Consider the following 22,729-nt stretch of genomic DNA (forward strand, 5'->3'; position numbering starts at 1 on the left):
GTAATCAGCATTTGATTTGAATATGAACAGTGGTTGTGTTATTGGTTACAAGAGGATTTGCTACTCATCTGTAGTTTTCTTTACAAGGTTATGCTTTGTTTATGAACTTTCTTACTCAGGCAATTCTATAACATGAAACAAAAACAAAAAGTTCTGTTATAGCTCATTTTTATATAAACCAAAAAAAAATCATGTACTTACCTGACATTTTCTATTTATGGAGAATGGTGGATCATATAATTCGTAATTGTACAAAGTATATTCTATTACTATAGTTGGGTCCTTAAATTCAGATTTACTGGAAGGGGAACATGATTATCTACGGTATATTTTTAACTTGTAAACATCAACATTAATGTATTAGCAGGCAAATGTCATTAGAAACCGGTTTGGCAACATCCATCCATTTCATGCCCAAGTGGACAAATTAGTCCAGGATCAGCTGGTGGTTCTGGGCTGTGAAACAGCAGTACACTCTGGCTGATATTTCGGGTCCTATACGTCTTTCGTTACTTCCACTTTTCACTAAAAGATCAGCAAGCAGCCCCTTCCTCTCCTCTTCTGAGCCCAACCTCTGGTAGGCCTATAAAACAGAGTGGGAATTTATTTGTTTGTGAATTACTCCATACACAAGGTTCATAGGACCCTACTGAGGAACACTTAGATATACCTGCATCAGCAGCTGAGGAGACGAGTAGGCTGCAGTCACAGCAGAGGCCACAGCAGGGCTCACTCTGTTCAGCTGCTGAATCTGTTTGCTCCAAACCTGGATCAGCCCTGAGCCGTCCCTCTCTACCCGAACCCCACTGGCCCATGAACCATCCACACAGAACGGCAGCTCTGCCTGCTCTGTCAGCAGTCTGCAAGGACAGTGAATGACATTAAACCATAATTTATAATTTTAAGTCTAAATCAGCAAGCAAGTATGTTTGGTTTAACAGACCTATAGGGAGTTAGGAATTATCATTATCAGTTAATGTGACAACAATTTGATTCAGTACATACTTGAAAGGGCGTTTTGATAAGGCTTTGGTGACAGCACACACGTGGTTAGTGACCTCCTGCCAGCCATCCAGGAAGACCAGTGAAATATTCTTGCAGAGCTGAAGGTACACAAGAACCTGGACAGACATGGAGACAATACCAAAGAAATCCTTCATCTGCTGTGTTCATTGAACAGCTCTTTTCACAGTTAAGGTCTGAAAGTTATTGAGGTTGTAAGTAAAAAGACCTCCTCGATGTCCAGATTGTCCATCCCCATTTTGAGTTGTAGCATCTCATTTAGTAAATGCTCACCACAAGCATTTATCCTGTTGGTAGGTAAACCAATAAGTCAGATCAGAATGATTATGTGAAAGCAACCACAGGATGATTGTTTGAGTCCAACAAAGATTTAGAATCCACACTGACCTGTAATCTGTCTGAGAGTTTCTGACTAAAAGAGTGGCCACCTTTTGACGATCACTATTGAGATACTCCAAAAGAGGATTGAAGGAAGACCCCTCCCCTTCACTTTCTAGCATCTGCAGTGGCAACAAAATAGAAAATGGAAGTGGACATGAAGTGCAGCATGAGTGTGATTAAACACATACAACAATGTAGTAAAAACAAGAAAACAAAGCCAACAGTGTAGGCTGCCATCAGAATTCAGACAGAGTTGCTTACTTTCTTCACAGAGATCACTATGTCCATGAAGTCATTCAGACCCAGCACCAGAACTATGTGCTCCTCCTCCACAAAGCCTTTGCCATCTCCTCCCTGCTAAAGATAAAACCGTAATGATCCTACTGGGAAAACTGGAAACATTAAGAATACATCAGCATAAATACAGCAAACCAAAATATCACAATTTTCTCATGTGTACAAAATGCATATCACAGGCTTGCAGAAGGGAACATGTAAAGAAGACTGTATTCAAATGACAGATGTAGATACAGTGTACAGAAGACATTCAGATTCAGGCAGGTGCATTACTACAAAGTGTGAGGTGTCTACCTGAGGTAAATCTCTTATCCAGGTGATGCTGTGAGGAAGCTGCTGGCTCTCAATGCTAAACCTCCATTCAAAAGTAACCAGGGTGTCAAGCAAGATGTCTGAGCCATCCTGTTGCAGAAGAGCTGCAGAAAAAAAAACAAAAGCTGGCTTAGATGTAAACAAACTTGTGCATACGCATCGATACAGCCTTTAAGTCATAACCTCGGCAAATTAGAGGTCATCATAAGCACTAGCAAAAGTTGCTGACATGTTGTCCCTGTAAGGTTGATGGAGATAACATTTCAGACAGCACGTGAATGCAGCATGGTCAACCTGTTTACCTGGATCAATGCAGACTGTCAGACACTTGAGGCAGTTTTCCGGCCTGAGACTCTTGAGGTTCTCCGAAGCTTCTCTCCTCTTCTGCTGCTCCTTCCTCTTCTCCTCCTTCTCCTGGGCTCTGGCTGCTCTCTGCCTCTCTCTGGCTTTTTGTCTGTCCGCCTCTATCTCCTCCTTGCTGCGGCGTTGTCTTGCAGAACTTTGTGTGCCAGATCCATGTCGTCGCGGAGGAGATAAAGCAGAAATTTGTCTAGATTTGCTTTTAGTTGCTGGCAAGGTTTTGCATTTGTGATCTGAACTCTGATGCTCTTTCAGGTCTGTGCTGCTTACGGTTACTGACGGACCGGTCTTGTTTAAATCAGAATTTGTCTTAGCGTCGGTTTCGTCCTCAAATTCCGATAGTTCCCATATTTTAGCGCTGTGCAAGCCAGACATTTCATACGTTTAATAAAAACAATCTATGTGAAAACACAGTTTATGAAACACATACTCATCTTAAGAGCATGCAATGGAAGCCACAGATGTAAGAAGGTGGAATGACCGGAAATGTTTATATGGTGTCCGCGGAGGGACAAATGTTCTCAAACGCGCTACGTTTATTCCAATTTTACCCCTTTAACTTCCAAAAAACTTTACAGACAACCCGACTGAAGACTACACAGCCTGCATGCCTTTAATCAAACCAGCAGAAACCAGAATTAGGCCAACCAACACAGGGTGGACTTTAGACCAGCCGATAGGCTACATCTGTTAGTCTTACTGGATTAAATTAGGCCCGATTTAAAATAATAATAATAATAATAATGCAGGTGCAAGAAAGAGGACTTCAAAAACAGTAAACCTAAAGTTTTTGTTGTACTATGTAGGCTAAATAGCAGTATAACTGGATTATTAAACATTTGTTTTGATTTATTTTATTTTGTCAATAAAGTTTCAGCAAAAAGGGTACTTTAACGCGCTGGGAACAGATTTCCAAACCATCCTCTTCGTCCTTACGCAACAGCTGGTCGATCCCTGTAGTTTAAAGATCTGCGTTCCGTGCTAACCCTGCTACACCAGATACACCAGATACACCAGACCGCTCGTGTAAACAGCACTAAGCTAAAGGATGTGATTTGGTAGTTTTCATAATTGTCGTCTCCTTTCTTCACTATGGCGCAGCCGGCGGAGAAAGGCAAGTCTGATTTTTGTATTATTTCTCTCATATTAGCTTCTTAAGTCAGCAAATTTAATGTATCCCTCCATACAGGCTACTTTCCTTAAAAGCTGGGCCACTGAACAACCAACTCAGCATTCTCAGAGCTCATGTGACCAAATGGGTAGCTGTTGATCTGCCGTCTGATGAATATAATAGGAAGATAGCCCTGTTGTATGGCTTCATTTGCTGAAGCATCTACCAGCACAAAGTTAATTCTACATTTCTTTCAGCTTGTTTTGCCATTGTTTGTTTACCACTGCACCGAGCTAAAGGAAATGCATATGAGAGGATATCAACTAACGGATTTTAAGTCCCCTTCAAATAAAAAATGTGCTGTTATTATTGTTACATGACATGTAACTTTAGATATTTGTTAGGTAATTTATTTTTTTTTTAGGTTGGAAACCCGTATCTGACCAACATTAGGCTTATAATTTAAAGCATTTTTTTAAATGTCTTAAATCACAACTGAAACAAAAGTAATTTTAAAGCCAATAACTGAAGTGAGACGTGGCTATATTTTTTATTAAAGTGCTGGCATATGTTATAGTTTGAACATATTCAAAAGGTCGGATATTAATGAGGTTTGAATTGCATTGACATTAACCACCATACTGTCTTTCATTGCTATATGGTGAATTATGGAAGTGTTCAGACATCTTATTCTTTTTGTCCATGTTTTGACTCTCATAGTGAAGTTTAAGTTAAAATAGCCAATCATGCCATTCTTTATCTTACTTTTCCAGCGTATTATCGCTTTGTGGTGCTGTTCTTCAACTGCATGCTGACATTTGGTTCCTACTTCTGCTTTGACATGCCTAGTGTTTTGCAGGATCAGTTCCAAGGGGTAAGTAGGAGCTAAAGATTTGAGGAAACTATCAGAATCAAATTATTTCTCCACATACATAAACTCAATGTGACCATTGTTGTTTGATGTCAAAATTCCAAAGTCAGCCCTCAGTTTGTCAATGGCTGAGAAAATCACTTAAATATTGGCCTTCTCTCATCTGGCAGAATCTGACATGTCCCAATGCAACAGTGATCAATGGGACGGTGGACTGTGTGATGGGGCTGGGGATGAGCCCTGAGCAGTACAACCTTCTCTATGCTATCTATGCTTGGACGTAAGTACAAACATATTGATTCTACTTTACATAGATTGATATTGATTAGAGAGGAGCAGCAGTTGGTGCTTTTCTCTGCGCTCAACAGGAATGCGGTAGTGGTGATAATGGCTGGGTTCCTGATTGACAAATTAGGAAATCGCTGTAAGTTGACCTTATACTTGCAAATCTCATTAAATAAGCTAAAGGCAAAAAAAAAAATCACTGTGAATTGATTTCTGTTTATTGTTCTTTGCAGTTGGGGTGTTTCTCTTCTCTTTCCTGTGTGTTTTGGGCTCATCCCTGTTTGCACTGGGTTCCCACTTCAAAGGAACCCCCTATCTGCTGCCACTGATGCTCACCGGGCGACTGCTGTTTGGATCGGGCAATGGATCTCTGACCAGTAAGTCCACCTTGTACAGTACATTGCAGGGGCTACTCTAAAATACTCAGTTGACAGTACAAAATTAAACGTGCAAAAGAACGGGTGAGCATTCATATTGAAGCTCATTATACAAGTTAAAGGATGTTTAAACACTATTTGGCCTCAAAGAGGGGGTGTCAAGCCATGCTGTCATAAATCTTCACTGCCAATAAGTAACATAATTTTGCAGCCGTGGCCTATCCTTCACACAAAGCAGTGAATCCTACCATTGCCCTAGCTCCAGCTTGTGACTCTCATGTATTACATACACTCAAGTAAGTCACCTAATCTTCCGTTAACCTGTGAAATTGAAACTTGCCAACTGCTTTAATCCTGTACTGATGTTTCATAACACTAACCCAAATTTTGAAGGTATTATACGATCATTATAGACTCCTCTAACAATCAGGAATCAAAAATAATCTGGTCCTGTGCAGGAATTCGTTTTTTTTGGCTATGTCTATTCTTCTCCTTTAAAAAAAAAAAAAGATGGTGACAGAAAATGACATCATCACTCTGACTTTGTGTGAAAGCGGCTCAAATTCATGAATGTATTTAAACAATTCCATTAATAATTTCACTTAATTTTCAAAAATACATTCAATAATACAATGGTAATAATAATATGGATTTCAGCAATACATTCATGTTCAACTTTCACTAATTAAAGTGAGAGAAACTATGTCATTTCCTGTTGCCACCTTTGCTTAATTGGGGGAAAAAAACCTAACCCTAATACCTAACCCTTTATGACCCGAGAAACTGATTAAAATGATATTTTTTCTGGACCTGACTGGATTACTTCTGATTCTGCATCGTCAGAAGAGTCTGCAAGGATTCAGGAAATCCCTTCAGAGTTTGGATGAGTGTTATAAAATGACAGCACGGGGTTAAAACGTTTGGCAAGTCTTAATTTCACACGGTCACTGAAGATGATCTGTGTGACTGGCGTGTGCATAATACATGAGAGTCACAAGTTGGGGCTTCCCTCACCCAAGCAAAGAGCAGATACTGTATGTGACTTGACTCAGAGTATCTGCACTGTATTTGCGCAGACATCCAAGAGCCAGGCCCGCACAAAGTAAATAGCACTTTTAAATCAATCTCTCATGCTTTTCCTTTTAGTTGTTCAGAACCGCATCACAGCTTTCTGGTTCAAAGGGAAGGAGCTGGCCTTGGCCTTTGGGCTGACCCTGGCTTTCTCTCGCCTGGGTTCAGTCCTGAACTTCTTTCTCACCCAGAGATTTGAGGAAAAATATGGCATGCAGTGGACACTTTGGGGTGGTAAGTAAATCTCGAGGTTTATGACATGACATACTAATAACAAAGAGTTATATAAAATAGACCCCTCCGCCCCATGATGCTTTGCTTTCTAGGGGCACTATTATGTGTGTTGGGCTTTTTATCCGCCATCATCGTCAGTGCCTTGGACAAGATTGGAATGAGGCAGCTGGGTCTTGATGGCGCCATCCAAGAGGAGTCCCGCAAAGTGGTATGAACAGTATTAATAGTAATAACCTTTCTCAGCAACCTTCAGCATTTAGTAGTGAGTACACAATATGCCGTGAAATGACTGTGGATTGAATTATTTGTTTCTGTGTGTGTTTAGAGGGTTCAGGATGTGAAGTTCCTGTCGCTGAGATACTGGCTGCTGGTTCTTACCATCATGTTCTTCTACAACGGCATCTTCCCGTTCATTGCCGATGCCAGGTGGAGTTATCAGCACATAATTCATGCATATTACAATGCAGCGGCTTTTGAAGGGCTGTGTAGTGTTAAGGTTAGGATAAGAATGTCAATAACTGAAATTCCTTCAGGACAAAAAAATGTAAATCTTTTAGACATTTAGATGTTTAGTGACAGATGTTTTTAGTAAAAAAAAATACATCTGTATACAAAATAAAACCCTAGTACATGAACATGTTCACCTAAAGGCAGTTATATTTTAACATATTGCTGTATTTTTCTCATCCAGCAAGTTCATTCAGGATAAGTACAGTGATTACAGTCAGAAGGAGGCATCCTATATCGCTGGGGCGGTTTATGACAGCTCACTGGTCCTCTCAGCCAGCGTAGGCATTCTCATAGTAAGTATCTCAATCCTAAACATGTTACCTGTTCGTGCATTTTTCAAAACTCTGTCCTGTAAAGAAATATGAAGTTACGTTGACATAACACAGCATTTCCACATGTGTATGTTCTAGGATTATGTGGGTCTGAGGGGTATTTTCGCACTGGCCTGTGCTGTCCTCACACTGCCTGTGTTTGGACTCCTGGCCTTCACCTTCGTCCCTCCTCTGGTCTCCACCATATGGCTGGGAGTCACCTACTCCTTTGCTGCTGTGAGTGTGGCTAAAATCAAATTCTTAGATGTTATTGTTGACCTCGTATACTGTAAACTTTAATAATTAGTTGCTTGGTAAATAGGTAAAACATTATCTAGATAAGGAAAAGAAAATGAGAAATTTTTGGCTCTTTACAAATTATTTACACTTTGTTTTAATTAATTTTGCCATTACGAGCTATGTCTCTGTTATTTTATTAATTATTTTTTTCTTTCAGGCAAGCATGTGGCCATCTATTCCTCTTGTAGTACCCCAGGCAACTCTGGGCACAGCCATGGGCCTGGCCACCTCCATACAGATGGTTGGGATCGGGTTGTCCAATCTGGTTGTCGGACACATTTTAGGCACCAAGTCTAGGTAGGAAGTCTTTCAGATCAGGATCGCATTGCATTGCGCTGCAGTAATCCTGTACACACCGTGTGTAAAATGATTTCACTCACATTTTACGACACTGCATCTGGCAGCCATTTTTCGATCAACATACAGCATATATATATATATAGAAAAATAGTTTCACATTTATGGGCCGAAGCGCTATCTATCACTCACTCCAAGCTGTGCAGAGCTCACGTTATAACGACACAATAACAGTATGTTGTTATAATGACAAAATAGCCTACGGTACATTGTTAGAACATGAAAAAGATCATGTTTTAATGTGAAAGTATCTCAGAAAAATGAGCAAAGCATCTTGTTACAACAAGAAAATGTTCTCATTGTAATAAGACACAGAGCAGATCTACGCTGCCGTAGGCGGTTCTTATGCGTACTATGAAATATAATTCTGCAGGCGCCACTGTTGTGCTGTTGGGCCATGCTGTATTTTATATGTGTTTGCTTACCTGTACTGTTTTCTCTGTTTGTTGGCCAGTGAAACTAAGATTCCGTTGTGGCGTTGGCAGAGGATGATGATCTTCATGTTGGCCAACACCATCTGCTGCATCGTTACCTCAGTGCTCCTCAACATTGTCGACCACAGACAGGTCTGACATCTCACAGACTGCATGCCATTTTACATGTGTTCTGTGTGTGTCTTTTGTCAGCTGACTTTATCATAGCATACAGTGCGTTCAGGTGTTGTGTTTCTCTGCAGGGCGGGATCCTGAACAAGACAACCAAGAGGTCAGGGCAGGACTCAGACAGGGAGCCTCTCAACGAGGGAGAGCAAGAGCAAAATGAGGACGAGGATGATGGGACTGTCCGGTCTCATTCCATCAACTCATGAGTTTTTCATGTTACCACTTTCCCCAAGTTTGAACATTTCTCTCCCTCCTTTTGATACACAGTATTTTTGTACCAGTTTTGGCCAGATTCAGTTTACTGTGCACCTCACTGGAACCTTAATGGTTTAAAATAAATCCCTGTTAAACAGTATTTACACTCAAATAATATCTGTGTTATAGTAAGTATACTCTAAATATTTCAGGATTTTAAGTAATATGGGTAAAAAAGTAAAACTGTCATTTGAATTTTTGTTGTTGTTTTGTTTACTTGATCTGAAAGACATTTTGTCTGTTTTATCATCACTCAGCTGTGGATTGTTGATCTCTTACGCTGCCAAAACAGTAAAAATAAATCCTCGGATCTTCGCTGTTTGTCTGAATAAATAATATTCTTAGTGTGATGCATATGTTTACTTGGTACCGTCCAGTTGGTGGTGGATGGCAAGTAATTGTAGTTTCTGATTCATCACAGCCTTGTTTATTTTATTGGATGGGGCATTATACAGCCGATGAAATGTATGTATGATGACCCATAGTAGTCTGGTTTACATCATAATTACATCCAGTAGGTGGCGCTCCTTACATGTTTGTTTGCAAAGACTGAAATGCAGTTGGTGTAGTCAATGCAAAATTGTCAAGACACCTTATTCAGTAGGCATCCTTTCAGTTCTGTGGTTCCTCAGCATCATGATGTCAACAACTGCCAGAATGTAGACTATGTTTACCATAAATACATATAGATAAATACGGCAGTGTGGCATGCTTTTGATACATTTTCTCATATATAATTAGGATTTTTCCTCTGGAATATAATGAAATATTAAACATTGTTGACTTGGAATGGCCTGCACACACAATGTAAATATTCTGTGCTTCTGCATCATTTTTGCCAACATATATTCCTGTTTTGCTCATATTACCAGTAGAAGTTGTGGCATATACCAGCTGATATTGAATAAAATGCAGAAGCACATATTAATCCTCTAAAATGTTTTTGAAAACTGTCCAGTTAGACACATAATATTGCTGAATATAACTTTTATCACTCCCAATTAGAAAAAACGTGAATTTTTTTTATTTGTCCCAGAAGGATGAAAAGACAAGGTTGTAGCTCACTTTGTAATGTGTTCAATCAGATGTGTTGTTATAGAAAATATTACCTTGGAGACTGTTTTCAATCGACTTCAACATATTGTAAACCTCTGAAAGGGTTTTAGCAATGACATTCAATAAAGTATCAATTACAGGCTGTGTAAACTGATCTAGACTAAATGTCTGCTCTTTAATAATGTTGCAGTCGTCCAATACTTCAGTACTTTAAAAGATCCAGGTTCAAGATGCCAACTTCCTGTCCCTGACTCTGTGCCAGGTTAAATTTGGAGAGACCCCTGTTCTAAAGCCAAGCATTACTGAATAACACAGTAGATTATTACTGCTTGCAGTCAGGCTTATGAAACATTTTTGAAGATGAATTATTTTGTGTCCAGCTGGTCAGTCACAAAGTCTTACAGAGCAATTTAATACCTGACATTCAGTTGAAGGCCTTAACATCTTTAATGTTTGTTTTATGGTTTCTCACTTGCAGTCGGCGTGCAGGCTCAACTGTCTGGTCGAAAGCCTGGGTAGGATGAGCATGTCAAGCCTTCTCAGCCTCAGCAGCCTGGGCAGGATCTGCGGCTTCAGTCACAGCAATGACATGGTAGGTTTGGACCGGGTCAAGAGGCAAAACTCTGTCAGGCGCATGTCAATAATTTAAGATAGTGAAGTTGCAGAAGTTCTCTACCTTATTCCTAAACAGTCTATGATGGAGCAGCTGCCTTTCATCAACCCCGCTGACTGCATCCTGTGTGAAAAGCTGGCCGGTGTCACTGCATCCAGGTCAGGAAACAGGTAGTTTACTTCCTCATGTGGTTGCCATGTCTGATGTATATTATGATTATTCATTATGAACTATAATTTGGCAATAATTTGGAAAGAGAAAGAGTAAACTTGAAAAATCCTCTATCTTTTATGTACATATTTGAATAAGAGATGCAGAGAGTTGAGGATTATTGAATAATTCTGTGCTATTAGTTTTTTTATTTACAATAATTTTACATAGTAACAAGAAATCAAATTAATCATAATATTGCATGTGTACATGTTATATTATATCTACTAGTCAACTAGCTTTGCTGTTCATTGCCACAGGCTATCATGTCTGAAAAAACTGTCAAGGTTAAAAACCTTTTGGCAGTTACTATGTAATATAGACAATACTGCTCCCCCCGACATGTGAGTAATCCATGACTCATCTGGACTGGAAAGTTTAGAATTTACTGGGGAGACCTTTCTCTCTATAGTACATTTTCACACTTCAGGTCAATAAGGTTAAATGAGATTATTGACAAATGAACTGTCATATGCAGACGATGCTGCTGACTATGCAGACACCACACATACAGCAGCTTGTTAGCCACACTAACAAAGTGGCTAAAGTCATTTCTGAAAGCCAGAAATATCAGAAGCACATACAATAAAATATGAGGGCTTTTTTTGAGCAAAGAACAATAAGAACAAAGCTGTATCCACATTTGAAATTCCACCATCACTAGGCTGTCTAGGTGCAGTTTGTCTTCTATTATATTTCACTCAGAAATTATACATTTATTCAAACAAATGAAGCCAGTGATAAATATCTCATAAAAAGCCACAAAATTTCCTTTTAAACCTGTGGTTGAAGTGCACTGCAGTAAAAACCTATATCATTTAAATCCTTTCAGTGTGGATGGTTTAGAAGAATAAGAACAGTTAATGCCACTCCCGCTGTCCTCTCTGAGAGCACACACACACACACACACACACGCCTTCTGTGTGTCAGACCACCCCTTTCTCTTTGAACCAGCAGTCCAGTTAGTTCCACCCTGGTCCACTGCAGCGAGCGCTCCCACAGAAACCAAATGTCATGAAAGAGAAAGGTAGACATTTTTAAGTGTGTGTGTGTGTGTGTGTGTGTGTGTGTGTGTGTGTGTGTGTGTGTGTGTGTGTGATACAGGATGAGAAAGAAAGGACATGCCTGCTTGTGCATTGTTCTGTTGGTTTGTAGTATATACTTATGATTTGTTAGCAACTTGTTATTAACTATACTGGTTTTGTTGAGTTAGAAAGTCTCAGAGTTTCATCTATGGTTCAGTCTTTTTCCAAGGAAATGAACCAGATCAATGTGACAATCTTTTTTTTTTACTTCACACATTTGAATATTTCACATAGTCTATTATGTTGTGCTTGGAAAAATGTGGTTGCCAAGTTGTGAAAAGCACAGCTATTATGGCTAAGTGTATGGTTGGGTAAGAGCAGCATGGGACTTTTAGGAATGCTCCTGAATTAAGCAGTGTTTTGCTTTGAAATCTGACATTTCTCATCCTTACATCCTTACATATTCATTGCCATGGCTGTCTCTTGTGAACTGTTCACTGTACTTCCTTGACTTACAGCGGAATACATTACCAAGAAGGATAATATGCACATAATTCAAAAATACAGAAGTTATAACTAAAAACTTAAACATATGGCATAACTAAATACAGTTTGTAGCTCATGTAACGCACACATTAATATTCATTTTTCAAAAATGGTTTCATAGTAAAAGTAATCATGTGTATATTACCTCATTGAATGGTTAAAGTGATAGTCCTGGCTTACATTTCACTTCTTGTACTTAAATAAAAATAGCATCAAAATTTTAAAAATCTCAAGGAAAAAATCTGGATGCTTAAAGTTGCCACTCCACCCGTCCTTGTCTGTGCGTGTGCACATACACAGGTGCAGATTTTCATAGCTGGAGATAGCAGGCTGTGTGATTAGATGTCTGTCTCGGGTTTCTCTCCATTTCTAAATCTACCATTTGCTAATACTTGACACATATCAGCTTCACATTCTGGGAGAGATCATAACAGAAAGCTATTGTGGAGTCTTTTAAAATCTTCCCATCTGAGGATCTGAGCTACAGAAAAACAAGAAGTGAAAGCATAGTGCATTACAATACCACAAATATTATCACACATTGTTTTAAACAAACAACACAATAGCATAGCCTTTATTTGGTATTCATTTTTTTTAAATATTTCTGAACTGTAGCAGTAGTTCTGTGCCTGTGCCTTTCACCATGACAAGTGGATTGCATAAGTTTCTGTTGGCATCACAGATTTGTTATTAACAGATACTGTGGGTGTTCTAGGACAAAGGCCAGTTTGGCTGAGGTTTCAGTATTGTTGGAGTGCCCTGACTGAAAGGACAGATTATGTTTTTTTGTTAACATCTATACCAGAATTTAGCTTTAAAATGTGCTTGTACTTAAACAGAGACTGCATTTCTTTTCTTGCAATATGCATTCCTTATGTGCATGCTGTGGCTAGGTCAAATCCCAATCAACATGTGAATTTGACCTCTTACATATTGGATTTTCTATAACATATAGTGTCACATCAGTAAGGCTGTTCTACTGGCAGAAATAATCTCAGGATTTCAGCAAACATCTTTTTTATTGCATCCAGGCATGATGCAAACTTTAATCAAATCCTTTCTCTCTCAGTGTGACCAACAGTTGTAGTAGGCTGTACAGACTGTAAAGCTCCTTGAGGCAAATTTGTAGTTTATGATATTTGGATATATAAATAAAACTTAATTTGTAATGTCACACTGCTTTTTGGGAATTACAAATAAGGTTATTGAACACTTTTTTATGACTAACATTGCATTTGTTATCACCACAACCGTGCATAATGTCAATCAACAAGATGGCTGAAATGAAATACAGTAAGCTATATTAACCTTCAGGAGGCATGGTCTAGTTTGTTACCACTTAGTAACAAGTCTCTCCTGTAGCAGAGCAGACCTGGGACCACATACCAGTGATGCTTGATTCAGCTTTCTCCTGTCTCTCCTCTGCTAATCACATTCAAGACCCTTCAAGTGTTCAAGTGGGCTGTGATTAGATTGTACAGGCATCCGCTGCTTCTGCTGCTATACAAGCACCAAGGAGACAGAAGGAGAAGGAATGGGGTTGAGTGTTTGTTCTCAAAGCCAACTTTTTCTCATTTGGGGTTGTAGGCAAATGTAACATTTTGCATCAGAGTTCACCTTCTGTCCTGTGACGAAAACCTCAAGATTGTGTTAGCTTAGCAGTTAGAAATAAATGGCAGTGTGCTAATGATTACTCTCTAATTTGACCTTTAATTAGTATCAAATTATATGCTTCCTCCCAGGAAATTTTCTGGGAAATAAGAAAATGTCTTAGAAAAATTTGAAATAAACAGTAATTTACTGACCTGTAAAATAAAGACTTAACAGATTCATTTATTTCTTTATTCCTGTAGCGCTACATGCTGAGGATGGCTGCCGCCCTTGTCCTCCGGTGGGGAAGAAGGTCATCCAGTGCTTCAGATGTGGGGAGCCATGCAAAGGAGAGGTGCTGCGAGTCCACAGCAGCCACTTCCACATTAAGTGTTTTACCTGCAAAGGTGAATAACAGATGTTAATGTGAGCAGGTGGGAGTGCACTCATGGAGTGTTCTATAATCACAACTCAATCAGAATAGACTTTATACCTTCTTAAGCAAGCTCCGTGGTAGAGTCCCTGTAGGTGTCTAAATGTGAACATTTGGAAAACTTGAGAGTGAATCAGTGAGCAGAGGTCCTCGTGCACAGTGAAGATACAGTATATCAGTGGCTGTCTTGAACACGTTAGAATGAATTCCATTTGCTCCAAACCACTTATTGAAACAATCCTGCTTTGAGGCTTATTAATGCATTCTAGGCTGGTGATAGGGTTTGGTTTTAAATTAGGAATTTAAAGTCTGAAATTTCCAGAGTGAAAATTCCAATTTGACGTAAAAACATGAACATTTGACCCTTTACGTTGCATTGAAGCACCTTAATTTCATCAAGTTAGTTTTAAATTTGAGCAAAATTTGCTGATCGCTCATTCGTCAGGTAATGTCAAATTCATTTGGTTATGAAACATTGTGCATCTACAGTGGGCTGGTGTGAGAACCCCCTGGGTTGTCAGATGGTCATTAACCACAGTAACACTGCCAAAACATATTGGCTATTGTCCTTGTTAATTGATACTGACAAGCCTCTAATGTTGTTGCCCTTTCATTGCACTGTGATAGTGTTTACAGCACCGAGAAAACAAAGATTCTTTCAGAGCAGAGAACCTTTAGTGTTTTAATAATGGGAAAACCAAAGGCGGCTGTGGGCAGCTCTGATAGTAAATTTGCTTTAAAGTGGTTTACTATGAACTGAATACATCTGAATTGAGATAAGCCACATGCAAACATTTGAAAGGATTTGGTGGGTTCTCTTTGTGATTAATGAAACTTTTTAAGGTAAATGTATGGCACAGAAAGAAAGGGAATATCAACTGTCAAAATGATAATATATTAATAGTAATATTAAAGTACAACACTCACTTCATACATTTTAAAATAATTTACATGAAATTACAAATTATGAAACTGTTATGTGCCGTTCGAAAGAGGCGGACCCAGGTAGCCGACTTCAGTGCAAGCAGTGATTTATTATATACAGTGATGAAGGGAGTAACAATACACAGAGGGAAATGATACGTAGTCCTGTAGATGAGTTGTAACCGGGTGTTTGACCAACAGTAGGAGGTGAGGAGATGGAGAGCTGGGCCGAGCTGCGTAGGCTGGGTCACTCCTGGGCTGGTCGGTGGTGATGGTGGTTACTGAAGGTGGAGACAGAGAGATGAAGGCAATAGTGGAACAGATAGGCGACTGAGCATTGACCTGCCTGGGAGGGAAGAGTGGAGCCACGGTCTGGAGGAACAGTCCATGGGGAGAACACAAAACAGTAGCTGGCTAGGGGATAAATACAAACAAGAAACGAAAAGGCACAGAGAAAAAATTGCCTAGAGACTAGAACGAACTGGCAAGTGACTGAGGAGTGAAACCGGGTAATATAGTGAGCAACCTAATCAAGTGCAGCTGGTGATAAGGGAGTGAGGAACAGGTGAACGTGATTAGTGTAAATGGGCAAGAGACAGTAGGAAAGGTGAGGGAGGCCAGAGCGGCCCAGCAAACCTGACAGAAACGATCTCTAGACTCAGATGAATATTTGTCCATGTTTTATTCAGTATTCTTTAAAACAAAACTCACGTATACAGTGAGTTACTCACAGCACAACAGGAATAGGGGAGAATATATCTGTCCTTGGCAGGTTCAGAGGGACGGTACTAGAAATGGGCTGCAGGTATCAAATAACAAACAGAGAAAACATTACATCCTGTCAGCAACTTGTCACTGAGCTGATTAGCATGCACACATACAGACACACACAAGTGCAGACAGACGTGTACACACACACTCAGATGCATGCAAACACATGAACACTTCAGAAAGCCTGGCGGAATCGTAACGTCAGACAACTCAAATAGAATTCAGCTCATCTCTTTAATGGTTTATTGTTACAACAGCTTGAAAGAAGGACACACATTAAACTCTGAATGCAACTCTGACAAAAAACATGTACAGTGTAAGCAAACCAACAGCATAAAGCCAAAGAAAAAAGGCAAGTCAAAGTTTATTTATTTAGCTCAATATCACTAATCAGAGGCAAAACAGTCACACCTAGAGGGAAAGTTAATAAAACCATCAGAAAGAGTGAGGACAAATATATCAAGAACTGACAAACGACTTTACTCCACTGACCCAGAGTTAATGAAAGTTTTCTGTTGTGATCAAACCTTGTCATCTCTATCTGCCTGTATGAATGTGTGTCTTTGCGCAGTGTGTGGCTGTGACTTGGCTCAGAGTGGCTTCTTCACAAAGAACGGCGACTACCTCTGCCCGCTGGACTTCCACAGACTTCACGGCACAATCTGCAACAGCTGTGGGGAGTTTGTGAAGGAAGAGGTGGTCACAGTCTTGGGGAAGACCTACCACTCAGCCTGTTTTGTGTGCACCATTTGCAAGTAATTATTAAAATTATGGGAGATGTATTTATGACAAAAAGAGGAGAAAGCAGGAAAAACCCTTTATTATGTAGCATCTGTTTTGTTCTTTGTTCCCAGACAGCCTTTTTCTACGGGGAATTGCGTTACCTTCAGCGGTAAAGACCGTCTCTGTCAGCGGTGTTTTCAACCTGTGTCTCCTACTGCTAACAACTTCAGCTATACTAGTAGTGAGTACAGTCATGTGTTATCTACTCTCTAAGCAAAAACAGTTGATCTAGTGTTCATCTGAAAGCAATTTATTAATGAAGTCTTAAAACATATCAAAGACTCTTATCCCTTGCAGACCTAATCAGACAGGGGATGATGCACTGAACACTGGCAGCTGTGACTCCTCCACCAGCTGCATTTAGTTTATCTTGTGCGGAAGAGTCACTCAGAGTCATTGCCAGACCTATCTGCCACCTTGATCATAAACAGACGAAATCTTTATACTAGTGTGCATTCCTTCTTTGTGTTTTGAGGATCAGCTCTTGATTGACATCATCAGGACAAAAGCATAAATGTTAAACATCATCATGACTGTGGACCTGACAACATTCATGTTCAGCTTTCATCCAAGAGATTACTTGTAATGTCTTTATGAGGAATGCAGGCTAGCCAGCATCCCTAATTCCAATATAACCTCCTCAAAGTATACTGGATATTTTTTCCCAACACTATGAGTTAATATTACTTTAAAAATCCAATCATTTTTCTGGGATCCTGGCCAGTGACTTGTTATGGACTAAAAGATACAGTAGACTTTCCACCTTGACCTTATCCACCCAGCTACAGAAGGAATTAATAGATGATCCCGACTCACAAGACCTCTGGCTTAAAAATCTACAGGAAACAACACGTATGTAATTCTCAAAGAGTTGTATAATGTGTGTGTTTTCAGACTGCGCTGGCTGTGGTAGAGACATAAAGAATGGCCAGGCTCTATTAGCCCTGGGTGGCCAGTGGCACCTTGGCTGTTTCAAGTGCAGAGCCTGCAGGAAAGTACTGAGTGGAGAATACATCAGCAAGTAAATACATATCTCTCCGTCACAACTTTTTTTTCCATGAGCTTGTCTCTACCTTGCCTATGTTTCATGAAGCACAGTGGAAAATACCTTTTAATATTTTGTGTGTGTTTCACCTAACAAGAATTAAAATTTATGCTAGCGTCCATCATAACAAATACTCTGATAAGAATATGTGTTTTGTTTTTAAGGGATGGTGTTCCTTATTGTGAGAGGGACTACCAGATTCAGTTTGGGGTACGATGTGAAGCATGTCAGAAGTATATAACAGGAAAGATCCTTGAGGTAAGAAGAGTGTATTTTAGTAAAGTGTACGCTCCTGATTTGATCTATCGCTTGTGACTCAAAAACATTTTGGTTGTAACGTAGTGAAATCCTGACAGTGAATTTAATTAAACCACATTTAAGTCACTGAGAGTTTCCACGGACTAGGCACATACATGTTGGTCTTCTATTTCTGCCAAGAGTATTATGTTAATTTTTGTTCCTAGTAATAGGGCCTAATTCTGGTGCCTTTCTCATTGTCTGTTAAAGGCAGGGGACAAACATTATCATCCCAGCTGTGCCAGATGCAGCCGGTGTGACAGAGTGTTCACAGAAGGAGAAGAACTGTATCTCCAAGGTCAGTGTGAGAAAGGGACTTCAGTATGAGGAGATACTGTGCAAGCATTCATGGTGGATTTCTGCTTGGGTGAATGCGAGCACTGAAAATGTTTGTATGAGGCATTGTGAATGTGAACTATGCATTTTTTGACAAGGTATTTTTTCAAAACCTGTCTGTGCCTTCACAGGATTGACAGTTTGGCACCCAGACTGCAGGTACAGGGTAAGATCCCTCCAAAAGAAAACTGTTCTGTGTGGAGTGTAAATAAATATAAGTTAGATGCAACAATGAGCCTTCAAAGCTTTATACCAATTCATTTTCAACATGATAAAATACAGTCTGAGATATCTCCAAGTTACTGTCCTCTATGATAATGACTATTAACTGTACAACCCGATTCTCTTTCTTCCAGGTCAGCAAACCACAAACTCCTTGTCTTGATTTCTTTTTCCCCCCACATGAACTGAAGGTTAATATTAAGAGCAGGCTTGTGGTTTGTACTAATGGTTGTCTAGAGTGAGCAGGCTGTAACTTCATAGCCTGAGATCATTTGCACTGGTTTGTTCTACATGCAGCATCGGTGTTCCTAATATTCTGACTACTAGGCTACTATGCACTACACAACATAAGCATGTATAAAAGGGAAAGTGGTCCAGATGTGAGCACTAAATTGGTTGTGCATGGAAAAAGAATATTGAGAAAATAGATTAGAAAGCAGCTGGATGCCAATACAAAAGCTGAAACAAAAAGTGCTGTTTCACATGTGTTGCTGTTTTGTTTAGTGCCCTAGATCCTCATCCGAAAGCTCCTGTTCCAGGTCAGACTCGTGCACTCCAGGAAGCCCTGGTCGAACTATCTGTGTAAGTTCTGATGACAACATCTGCTCAGCCATGGTGGGATGTTTTACATTTTATTTATGGCTTTATTTATACAGGGGAGTTGCATGGACAAAGTTTCTCACTTGCAGGATATTTCTTTTTGACAGTAAATGATGATAAATATTTAAGAAAATACCATATATAAGGGACATTTTAAGAATGTCAAAATAAGTTTCTCCATAAATGTTCACATTTTACCTTAACTGATCAGAACTAGTTTCATCTTGCCTATGAAAGAAAAATGTGATTTCATTTGAGGTTGAATGATAAAGGGCCTATGCTCATGTTTTATTCTCAGTTCAACAATTAAATTAATATACAGAGAAAAATCTGCCACATATTGATCAGAAAATTTTGATTTATTTGCTCAATCAATTTGAATGTGCTGGCAACTCAGATTGATTTTGGTTGTAAAAACAACATGATGCTTTCAGTGTCTTTTTGTTTCCTTCACCCAGTCTGTTATTATCCATGATTACTCTGTTGGTTTATTGTATGGAATAAACTTTAAGCCAATCAAGTCAGCATGGAATATGCAACAATAATTTACTTTTTTTTTTATATGTATGATATGAGAAATTATTTATATAGTGAAACAGAAACAGGTCCTTCAGGAGATGATCATTTTACTGAAAAATACAACGTGCTCAGTTCATGTGCCAAAGTCAGACCATCGTGGTGTTGTGGGATTAAAGTTTCATTCCGTTAGAAGCGCCCCCACGACATTTCAGCTGACTTTGTGTCCTTCTCCTCACCCCATCCTCCCTTCTCCTCCCTGTCCTGTTCCCAGGCAAAAGTAGATAATGAGATCCTTGACTACCGAGACTTAGCAGCAATTCCCAGAGTCAAGGCTATATATGATATAGAGCATCCTGATATGATATCCTATAAGTCTGGGAATGACAGCTCCTCTACTTTGGGCAGCAAAGGCAACAAACAGGACAGCCCTACAGAGGTAATGTACTTCAGTTGTCCAAGTATATTTACAGACTAAATAATATTATACATATTTTCTGCTTTTAAATATTTTTAATACATAGTTAAGATGAGATCTGGGTTGATGTTTATCTGAGCAGTGAATGTTTTCACCTGAAGTTACAGTAAGTTGTGTTTCTTCTGGTTAACATGCATGTATAATTCTGTTAATAAACAGTATACTTTTTCTGTCTTTCTGGTTTAGTCACAAGGAAACATATCTGAAGCCACAGAGGTAAATACTGTCATTTTATCAGCTTTACACAATTAAGGTCACATGCAGTATGTATGTATATACAGTAAGTATTTAACGCTCACTGATTTGTTGTCTATTTTACATTTTTTCTTGCCTCTTTCGAGGAGAGTTTTGAAATGAGAACGCGCACACCACATGCTACTAGCCAGGGATCTTTTGGAGTTCATGCAGTGTACAGTTGTCACAGCTACACACCAACTCTGTCCAGATCCCCACAGCACTTTCACCGACCAGGTGACAAACAGCACTCAAAAGTCTTTTTATTTATTCTTACCATCTTTGTAAATATATTAATGCCCCCTGCTCACTTTTTCTCTCATGCACCATCTTCCCTCATCTCCCACCTCCACGACTCCTTCTTTCATTTCTTTCATGGAATTAAAAGCAGGAACGAAGCTTTGTCACTCTTTATTATCTGACCACAATGACAGTTGCCCTACTTCCCTTTTATGTCACCGCTTTCTCCCTCACACCAAAGGTAAGAATCATCCCTCTCCATCCCATCTCCCATCCTGGCTTTGCGTCTCCTTCTCTGTCTTATATATTTCCTATTAAATACTTATATTTAATGGCAAATCATCTATTTTATTTAAAAAAAATTTTACTTGTTACTGTTTTGACAAAGCCTAAAACAGTAACAAGCTGGATTCACTTTTAAGTGTCAGGGGCTGGCACATGGCACAAGGCATGTGATTTACATTTGTTTCTTAGACACATTGAGCCATCTAGTGGTCAGAGGTCAGAGAGGGTGTCAGTAGCCCTCTTCAGCTTTACTCAAGGAGACTGTACAAAGGTTTGTGCCCCCTGACGGAAACAATACACCTTAGAAAACCTAGCTGCTTCTTTAACAAACCCCCACCACCCCCACATTGCATCATTTCTTTCTTTCTTTTGTCTGGTTTGATTGATTAAATAAATAAATATTCTTCTGCTTGCTTCAAACTTCAACCACACATTCCTCTACAGCCGAGCCTATTTATAGCAGTGCTGCAGTTTTTTAAGCCCATTTTTTACCGTGTGTGGGTGACACAAGCTTGGACTAGCAATCACTGGAATCTGTTTTTGTTGGGAAGTGAAGATCACTCACAACGCATTGCCAACCCACGGGGCTTTGACGTCCACAGTAAAGAGCAGTGTGTCATTTTATTTAGTCTTCAGTCAGTTGATTTGAAACGTTAGACCTTTAGAATAATGACTTTGAAATGCCGCAATAAAAAAAATTACTACACTTCCATATTTATAAATCTACTGTAAATGCATTGTGTGGATATTATAGCATCAAAACTTTTCATGTCTGGCCAGCGTAACTTAAAAGTAACCTTTTTTTTATTGAAAAGGACAAAGGAGTGATTTGGCAAGTAGCTGTCAGAAGGAGACAGAAAGGGTCACAACATACTATTTTTAAAAAGTACTTTTTAATTAACCACTGCTTTCCTTTCTGTCCACAGATGAAAGCTTCAACATGTATAGACGACTTCCAATTTATAAACAGCAAGGTACAGTAGGACCATTTCATCTTTCATATGAATGATGCTTGAAGCTGTTAAAAATTACTTGTAGAACTACGGATTGTGTTCTTTGTCTTGCTCTTTTATAGAGCATATATTTGTATTTTTGTACCTTGTTATAACACTGATTTATTCTCATTCTACTTACTTCGCTCATATGTAAGGCCAGTCAAACATAATTATGAATGACTCTGCAGACTGTTTAAAGGTGAGATTATGAGAAATGTTGTATGGACAATAAACATGGAAAACATAAAATACAGCAGTTCTCAGAAGTATGTTTTACAGGACAATTAAGAAAGCTGAGGAAAGAACCTGGCAGGGTGTGTTTTACCCAATAAGTCTGTTCTAATTTGGGAAAATGGCTAACTCTCGTTTCTCTGCTTTTTCATTTTCACATAGATACACACTCCTCCTCAACCCAAACATCCTCTTTGCCCAGATATGGTCACAATGGCCTCAATCCAGTAAGATCCATTAAGTGACATTGCATTGATTTAGTGTGCTAAAGTTGGAAGAAATATACTGTATATCATTTTAGAGTAGGTAAAAACATGGTGTTCAGACAGCTGCCAGGATTAGATTAGATTCATATTTGACTCTGAACAACACAAATATCTGATTTGCTATGTCTAAAAATAATTGTAAAAATAAAAAGAAATGTTTTAATGTGTTTGTCTCACATTAAGACACAATCAGCTGATTTCTCCCACTACAACAGTGACAGATTTAGAGGTAAGTAGGGAATGTATACATCATTATTATACAGTATATCATGAACATTGGCAGTCATTTCAATATTAAATTAGGGGATGATTGCTTTTCCATTTCCTGTCCCTTTCAGATTTTAAGGTAGGTGAAAGGACCTGAATGGAGTTTTGT

General features: G+C 39.1%; 3 protein-coding genes across 9 annotated transcripts in view; 2 read left to right on the forward strand and 1 right to left on the reverse strand.

The window, feature by feature from the left end:
- eme2 (essential meiotic structure-specific endonuclease subunit 2) lies at nucleotides 1–3,295 on the reverse strand. 3 transcript variants are annotated; one of them, XM_020606239.1, is made up of 9 exons: nucleotides 3,263–3,295; nucleotides 2,316–2,512; nucleotides 1,996–2,117; nucleotides 1,666–1,761; nucleotides 1,411–1,523; nucleotides 1,232–1,310; nucleotides 1,006–1,121; nucleotides 671–860; nucleotides 1–583 (listed from the first exon to the last, which is right to left on the reverse strand). In XM_020606239.1, exons 1-9 carry the CDS (start codon nucleotides 3,292–3,294, stop codon nucleotides 428–430), a joined length of 1,101 nt encoding a protein of 366 aa, XP_020461895.1. In that variant the 5' UTR covers nucleotide 3,295; the 3' UTR covers nucleotides 1–427. The 3 variants fall into 3 exon arrangements, with proteins under 3 accessions (XP_020461895.1, XP_020461894.1, XP_020461892.1); XM_020606238.1 differs by lacking the exon at nucleotides 3,263–3,295 and having other exon boundaries at nucleotides 1,666–1,758; nucleotides 2,316–3,090; XM_020606236.1 differs by lacking the exon at nucleotides 3,263–3,295 and having other exon boundaries at nucleotides 2,316–3,085.
- A 108-nt stretch (nucleotides 3,296–3,403) lies between these two features.
- Nucleotides 3,404–9,844, forward strand: mfsd1l (major facilitator superfamily domain containing 1-like). Its single transcript, XM_020606235.1, has 13 exons — nucleotides 3,404–3,487; nucleotides 4,258–4,358; nucleotides 4,526–4,635; nucleotides 4,724–4,779; nucleotides 4,874–5,017; nucleotides 6,164–6,322; nucleotides 6,415–6,530; nucleotides 6,648–6,748; nucleotides 7,014–7,125; nucleotides 7,243–7,380; nucleotides 7,601–7,740; nucleotides 8,255–8,366; nucleotides 8,477–9,844. The coding sequence occupies exons 1-13, from the start codon at nucleotides 3,466–3,468 to the stop codon at nucleotides 8,606–8,608; spliced, it is 1,443 nt and encodes a 480-aa protein (XP_020461891.1). The 5' UTR covers nucleotides 3,404–3,465; the 3' UTR covers nucleotides 8,609–9,844.
- Nucleotides 9,845–11,531: 1,687 nt separating this feature from the next.
- Nucleotides 11,532–22,729, forward strand: part of LOC109963588 (actin-binding LIM protein 1-like) — a 14,999-nt gene continuing 3,801 nt past the window's right edge. The window contains exons 1-18 of one of the 5 annotated variants that reach the window (XM_020606230.1): nucleotides 11,532–11,563; nucleotides 13,961–14,104; nucleotides 16,397–16,580; nucleotides 16,680–16,789; nucleotides 17,503–17,629; nucleotides 17,818–17,911; nucleotides 18,161–18,248; nucleotides 18,418–18,452; nucleotides 18,643–18,699; nucleotides 19,013–19,090; nucleotides 19,899–20,063; nucleotides 20,289–20,318; nucleotides 20,444–20,573; nucleotides 20,725–20,817; nucleotides 21,788–21,835; nucleotides 22,250–22,314; nucleotides 22,537–22,582; nucleotides 22,692–22,699. In XM_020606230.1, coding sequence (XP_020461886.1) covers nucleotides 11,551–11,563; nucleotides 13,961–14,104; nucleotides 16,397–16,580; nucleotides 16,680–16,789; nucleotides 17,503–17,629; nucleotides 17,818–17,911; nucleotides 18,161–18,248; nucleotides 18,418–18,452; nucleotides 18,643–18,699; nucleotides 19,013–19,090; nucleotides 19,899–20,063; nucleotides 20,289–20,318; nucleotides 20,444–20,573; nucleotides 20,725–20,817; nucleotides 21,788–21,835; nucleotides 22,250–22,314; nucleotides 22,537–22,582; nucleotides 22,692–22,699 — 1,515 coding nt within the window. In that variant the 5' untranslated portion in view covers nucleotides 11,532–11,550. The remainder of the gene's footprint in view (nucleotides 11,564–13,960; nucleotides 14,105–16,396; nucleotides 16,581–16,679; nucleotides 16,790–17,502; nucleotides 17,630–17,817; nucleotides 17,912–18,160; nucleotides 18,249–18,417; nucleotides 18,453–18,642; nucleotides 18,700–19,012; nucleotides 19,091–19,898; nucleotides 20,064–20,288; nucleotides 20,319–20,443; nucleotides 20,574–20,724; nucleotides 20,818–21,787; nucleotides 21,836–22,249; nucleotides 22,315–22,536; nucleotides 22,583–22,691; nucleotides 22,700–22,729) is intronic. The other 4 variants (XM_020606231.1, XM_020606232.1, XM_020606234.1 and 1 more) reach the window with 4 other exon arrangements.

Source organism: Monopterus albus, unplaced genomic scaffold, assembly GCF_001952655.1.
Source record: "Monopterus albus unplaced genomic scaffold, M_albus_1.0 scaffold76.1, whole genome shotgun sequence".
Classification (NCBI taxonomy): domain Eukaryota; kingdom Metazoa; phylum Chordata; class Actinopteri; order Synbranchiformes; family Synbranchidae; genus Monopterus; species Monopterus albus.